The 6255-nt window shown below is 48.1% G+C and overlaps 1 protein-coding gene across 1 annotated transcript in view; it reads left to right on the top strand.

The window, feature by feature from the left end:
* Window positions 1–6255, top strand: part of Dnah11 (dynein axonemal heavy chain 11) — a 326041-nt gene that overhangs the window by 226007 nt on the left and 93779 nt on the right. The window contains exons 56-57 of the mRNA XM_051152523.1: window positions 1140–1373; window positions 5682–5828. Of these exons, the coding sequence (XP_051008480.1) occupies window positions 1140–1373; window positions 5682–5828 (381 nt within the window). The remainder of the gene's footprint in view (window positions 1–1139; window positions 1374–5681; window positions 5829–6255) is intronic.

The following is a 6255-nucleotide window of genomic DNA, read 5'->3' as shown; positions in this document are numbered from 1 at the left end:
CACTTGTGTGCAATTTTCCTGAAGCTGCCTGAGCGTTATTGACAACGCTTTGGTAAATTATGTGTGACTTTCCAAAGAGTTGGTGTAGCTCATTTAATTCATATTAATTGATTTTTAGGCTTCCCTTGATTAATTGAACTTGGTTCATCTTGTACAGAGTGCAATAAATAATCATTAGGATGAGGGAGATGTGGCTGTACAAATTAGAAAGTTAACTGTTCGAGAAGTCACAGAGGACACATGGAAGGGACACACGGAAGGGACCCAGGGAAGGGACCCACGGAAGGGACCCACGGAAGGGACCCACGGAAGGGACCCAGGGAAGGGACCCAGGGAAGGGACCCAGGGAAGGGACCCACGGAAGGGACCCACGGAAGGGACCCACGGAAGGGACCCACGGAAGGGACCCACGGAAGGGACCCACGGAAGGGACCCATGGAAGGGACCCACGGAAGGGACACACGGAAGGGACACACGGAAGGGACCCAGGGAAGGCAGGTGCTCCGTGGGGACTCCGAGGGGGCCGCTCTGCTTGTGTCTTGTTGATGGTGTTCACTTCTCCAGATAAGAGTAGGAATAACCATCTTATTTCCTCCTCGGAAGGAGTGGCATGGGGAGCTAACCCATCCATTCTATTTGGTATTGGTTCCCATAAAACCGTGTTTCTCTGATTGTGCTTGCTGTTGTCCGCCTGACTTTTGTTGTTGCTGTTTAAGGCTCATCTTGCATGAACATGTCACCTAAAGAAGTGTCCTCTGAATATTGCCTTGCACTTGTTCCCTTTTGTTCCATACACGTGATAGGCTAAGATCCAGTTGTAAAGACATGGGCAGCCATCCTGTTGGCTTCTGGGTTTAGTTAAGAACCACATAAAAACATCCTTTGTCCTACCTATCAAGACAGCTAAGAGGGCCAAATGCTTTACAGTTCTCCCTGCAATTCTGTGGGTGTCTCATGAAGATGAAGTAAAATCTCCTGTCGCTTCTACTGTAATCCGTCCTGGCTTTTAGAAAGAAAATAATGTATAATTTTTTTTTTTTTTTTTTTTTTTTTTTTTTTTTGGTGTTTTCTTCTTTTATTTTCTAAATTGTACTTTCAGCTGGAACAGATTTCCTGAGAAATCAATGTGTGTGTTTCAGCCACAGCACAAAGACTCCATTAGCCTTTTCATGGCGTATGTTCACACCAGTGTAAAGGAGATGAGTGCCTGGTACTACCAGAACGAGAGGAGGTACAACTACACCACCCCGAGGAGTTTCCTAGAGCAAATATCACTGTTTAAGAGCCTGCTGCAGAGGAAGCAGGGAGAGCTGCACCAGAAGAAAGAGCACCTGGCGAACGGTATCCAAAAACTACAGACCACGGCCTCACAGGTGTGACGGGGCACGGGCGCCTCTTTCTGAGAGAAGCTTCTGCTTGCTCACTAGAAACTAGGTTCTTGTTTGTTTGCTTACTTGCTTGCTTGGCTTTTTTTTTTTTTTTTTTTTTAAGATTATGGTATAATTACAGCATTTCTCTATTCCCTTTCCTGCCCCCCAAACCCTTCCATGTATCCTTTCCCATGGCCTCTTCTTTCATGATTGTTACTGCACACATATGTGTACCTATGATATATTTCTAGATACCACCGGCTCAGTCCATATAATGTTAACTGATGTACGTTTTCAGGGCTGATCATTTGACACTGGACAATCAGTCAGTGGGCTCTTCTCTGCGAAGACCATGTCTCTTGCTCCCAGCATCCTTGGCTCCTTATAGTTCTGTGTGTAGGACTGAGTCCTCACGGGCTGTCCTCCATCCACTTGGGTATGTCCATTGGTGGCAGTCTTACTCAGCCTGTGTTCAGGCTGTTATGCTGGAGAGACTTGTTTGTTTGGTTTGGTTTTTCGAGACAGGGTTTCTCTGTGTAGCCCTGGCTGTCCTGGACTCACTTTGTAGACCAGGCTGGCCTCAAACTCGTAGAGATCCGCCTGCCTCTGCCTCTCGAGTGCTGGGGTTACAGGCGTGTGCCACCGTGCCCGGCTGCTGGTGAGACTTGCCATTACTAGGAGACATAATCTCACAGAAGACTCCCTGGTTCTCTGCCTTTTATAATCTTTCTTTCCTCTCGTGTACACTGTTCCCGAAGCCTTAGGTGTGGGTGAATTTTTGTAACGTGAGCTCCACACTCTGCATCTTGATTGGTTGTAGTTTTCGTACAGACTATGCTTATCTATAGGTGCAAGGACATGTGTTTATAGATTGTTGCCCCTCAGAGATAGAAGGTACATTCTGATTGCTGAAGGCACTGTGCACTTCAGGAACAGGGCCCAGACACCCCTGAGCAGGGGCTGATTTGAATGCTTCCTTCCTGAGTACTAGCATTCCTGATACCAGAAGGCACAAGTCAAGTGTCCAAAGGGAGGGGAAGGAGCCAACAGTCCTCCCCAGCTGGGATGCCTGTGTCCCACAGTAACAGCAAGCGTGGCTTGCTAACCCTAGGGATACAGCACTGGCACACAGACCTTGGAAGTAACCAACAGCTCCCTAAACTGACTGAAGAGCTGGTCAGCAAGGGTGATACCATGCCTGATGCTGACAATGCAGCTTAGTACTCAGTGCTGGTGCGGCAGTGGGTCCTGGAGGAGAATCCGGTGCCATGACTTAACTAAGTCAGCTCAATCATCTCTTGACAAAACGTTAAGCCAGCTGTCTAGGGTGTCCAGCTTTGCCTTGCATAGTTTGAAGCAGGGCCACGCACTGTTGTGGCCTCTCTGAGTTAGCGCCCCGCTGGTTTGAGGACACACTTTTCCCTCCCAGCCTGCAGCTGTGTAGAGCAGGGTGGACTTAAAGGGAAGCACTTTGTCATTTCCTCTCCGGTCCCTGACTTTCCTGGGCGCTGGCTTGTAGTCAGGGGCTTTGCCATCTTGTCAGTGTGGATGTAGGGATCTTTTCTGTCTTTGACACTCAACCCCAGCGAGGCTTTCATGACCTAGCTATGACTGTGTGCCTGCTCTAGGGTCTACGCTTCTCCCTGACCTCAAGCCTGTTTTAGCTACCAGCTCTCTCAGAGGTTGTAGCCTATCATCAGTCCTCTTCTATGTCAGAGCATAGTCTCCCAAGACCTAACACTGGGTTGGGATCTCATTTCGTTGTTAAAGTCAAAACCAAATGAGATACAGGTGTCACTACTGCAGCCTAAGATAGAGAGTGCTAGATGCTGGGCCTGAAGCCAGTCTGTCATTCGTGTGTGTGTGTGTGTGTGTGTGTGTGTGTGTGTCCGCGCGCGTGCTGCCCATGGTCTCCACAGCTTCTGTGGGCCAGGTAAGAGGAGGGTTAGCATGAGAGACTGGGACACTGGCAAGCAGCCTGGGCTTCCCCTGTGCTAACTGGGTCTAAGCTACCATAAATGTTCGTTGCTGGTCATCCCAAAGCTGAACATGTTGGCAACTGTCAGAAGACCCATCGCCAGGCCCTCCCGTGTATTTCCTGAAGGACAGTGCTTTGTGGAGACAGTTTTCCCTAAGAGGGCTGGGTGGACCATCTGAACCAAGGGTAAAAACTAGACAAAGTCCGGTTGAGAACATAATTAGATCCCATGTACCCCGAGAGGACTCTCTCTCTGCCCGTGACATTCCAGGATGTTTTAGGTATAAGTTCTACTCAGTCTTCACACATGTAGTTTTACATGCCAGGGACTTGAGTCTGACAAAACTCTAGAGTCGGTGAGCAGCTGGTTGTGACTTGGAAGGAGAGACCAGAAGGGGCATTTTCAGAAAGGGCCCTGAATGGTCCATGCTTTTGCTCCTGTGCATCTCCTTTCCAAGAGTGCCTTTATCCTCCATTTACAGACAGCTCACCACATCCTAGTCTGTTCTGTTGTCCTTTCCCTGCCTGCTTTTCCTAGCCTATCAAGATCTTTAGTAACAGTCTCCTAGGAGACCTGTTGAGCCAAGAAGATGAGGGAAAAGCTGTGTGTCTCAGCAATAGGTCCCTTCAAATGATGCCCCACACCAGAGCCCAGGAAATAAGAGTGTTGACTTTGCCCCAGGAAGTAATAATAGTGTTGTCACCAAAATTGAGCTGTCAGTTTCCTTGCCTTTGCAGAAGAAAAATAATGTGTCTCCCATACTCAGAGCTGTCTTCCCAAGAGCTAAAGCCACACAACATAGCATCTTGGGCAATCCTGGAGGTGGAGATGTCTCAGCCCCTGGGGAAAAGGAATGAGCCCAGAGCTCCTTGACTGAGTTGAGGACTCAAGGATGGGGAAGAAAAGGGGGAGAAGGAGCCAAGTACAGGACCGCCTGGGGCCACACCTGTTCCCCATGGCTAAAGACTATAGAACAGAGCTTTCTGAAGACACATGAAGCCTTGGGTTAAGACGTGCAGCGGGTTCTTTTTACTATGCGCTCATACGTGGCATGCTTCTAATATCAGAAGAGTGGCTGAAATATTTAATAGTTATTTCTCAGTTGTATGAGAAACAATTTATTATGGAAGGGAGGCATGGGTTCCCGTGTGGAAACTTGAAGAATCTTGGAATACAAGACCAGATTGCATTTGAGACAAAATGCCCTTTTCTCTGAATTTGCTTGCCTAAAGCAGGGTTGGCTGGTGTGTTTCAAAAATCAGCTGCTTTCTTAGAAACCAGAAATAAGACTTGAAATCGTGTAGTTCCTGCCCATCCCATTCTCCAACAGAAGGCCAGTGTCCGCAGCTAGAAGAACAGACAAGCAAAGGTGGACACACACAAAGGTCAAAACTCAGTCCTAGTGTAAAGTGCAGGGGAGCACACCGCGGCTGTGCTGCTTGGGTCGAGCATAGATGGCTGTGTCTGCATGGGGCTTGCAAACTTACCTGATGCCATGCCATGGGACGCACCCCACGGGCAAAGCCATCAAGTGCTTTTATTAATTTGAGGATGGAGCGAACCTTTTAAAGACATTCCCTTTCTTTGCGCTTCCTTTCATACGTGCTGAGCCCAGAGACTCTTGGTTGAAAAAACAGAAAGAAGCACTCATTTTAACTGACACATTGTTAGTGCCACAGGAAAATGGTTCCTCAAAAGCTAAGTGGGGCTGTTCCGTGGTGAGTCAACGCCCTGTGGTAGCCAGAGAGCACACAAAGTCCATGCTTCTCAGTGGTGCTAGGTTCTGTAGTGGATGGTCTGCGTGGCTCTACACTAACCCATGGAAGGGGAGTAAACAAAGGAAGACATTTTGTGTCAGATGCCATTGCAGTATGTGGCCAGGTTCTCTGACGTCAAAGATGGCTGTGTCTTTAAGTCATTCAAACTTGCAGCAGCATTCCTTCAAGAGTACGGGAGGGCGGAGGGCATTTCATGGCCTCTGTGACCTCGAGCCTGAGTTTAGAGCCAGGAAGGAAGGAGTCCAGAGGTGGGAAGTGCTCTGCTAGGCACTTTTGAAAGTGTTTGCCTAAGCATGCAGGGTTAGAAGACAAACTGTCCAGCGCTGGCACAGAACCCTGCACCCTGAAAAACAGTATTCTGCTTTTTCTCATGTGGAAAAAAAAATAAATGGGTCTAAGTTTTGGCAAGTGAGAGTAGACGTGAAATCTGGGTAGGAACAGACGTGTGTTCTGAACTGCAGCCCTACCCACAACCCCCAGATCCCTGCTAAAAACCAAGCAGGGTTCTCAGCAGAAGCCGCTCCGCAGAGATGACCCTTCCTTCCTTCCTTCAGGTGGGAAATCTGCAGGCCAGGCTGGCCTCTCAAGAGGCTGAGCTGCGGCTCAGAAACCAGGACGCTGAAGCTCTGATCACAAAGATTGGCCTTCAGACGGAGAGAGTGAGCCGGGAAAAGGCCATCGCCGATGCGGAGGAGCGAAAGGTCAGGCTCCTTCCACCATTTAGAGTGCTGAGCTATATTTAGCGCAAAATAAACCTTTGTAGGTGAACAATTTTGAACAACTTCCTCTCCAGGGAGCACAGAGTCTACGGGATTATTACAGTTACACATGTAACAGCATTTCACACCATGATTACCACTTGACCTTTCCTTACATTATGCATTTTCCCAACCTTTTAGCTCTTTAATGACATGAAAGAACAATAAACACTGAGCTCATTCAAGCATATAATGGGTGTGGGTCTTGCACGTCAGGCCTATTTGTAATACAGCAAAGGTCAGGGAGTCGCCGCAGAGGCTTCTAAAGGTTTCCAGATTTTAGGCAAATTGAACAACTCAATTGTTAACAAAGCCCATTCCGTCACTTTGCTGGATGGTTTTCAAGTTCCGCATTTTAATAATACAACTA

Source organism: Acomys russatus, chromosome 1 (genome assembly GCF_903995435.1).
Source record: "Acomys russatus chromosome 1, mAcoRus1.1, whole genome shotgun sequence".
Classification (NCBI taxonomy): Eukaryota; Metazoa; Chordata; class Mammalia; order Rodentia; family Muridae; genus Acomys; species Acomys russatus.
Note: the sequence above shows the minus strand (reverse complement) of the source record. Positions and strands in the feature narration are given on the sequence as shown.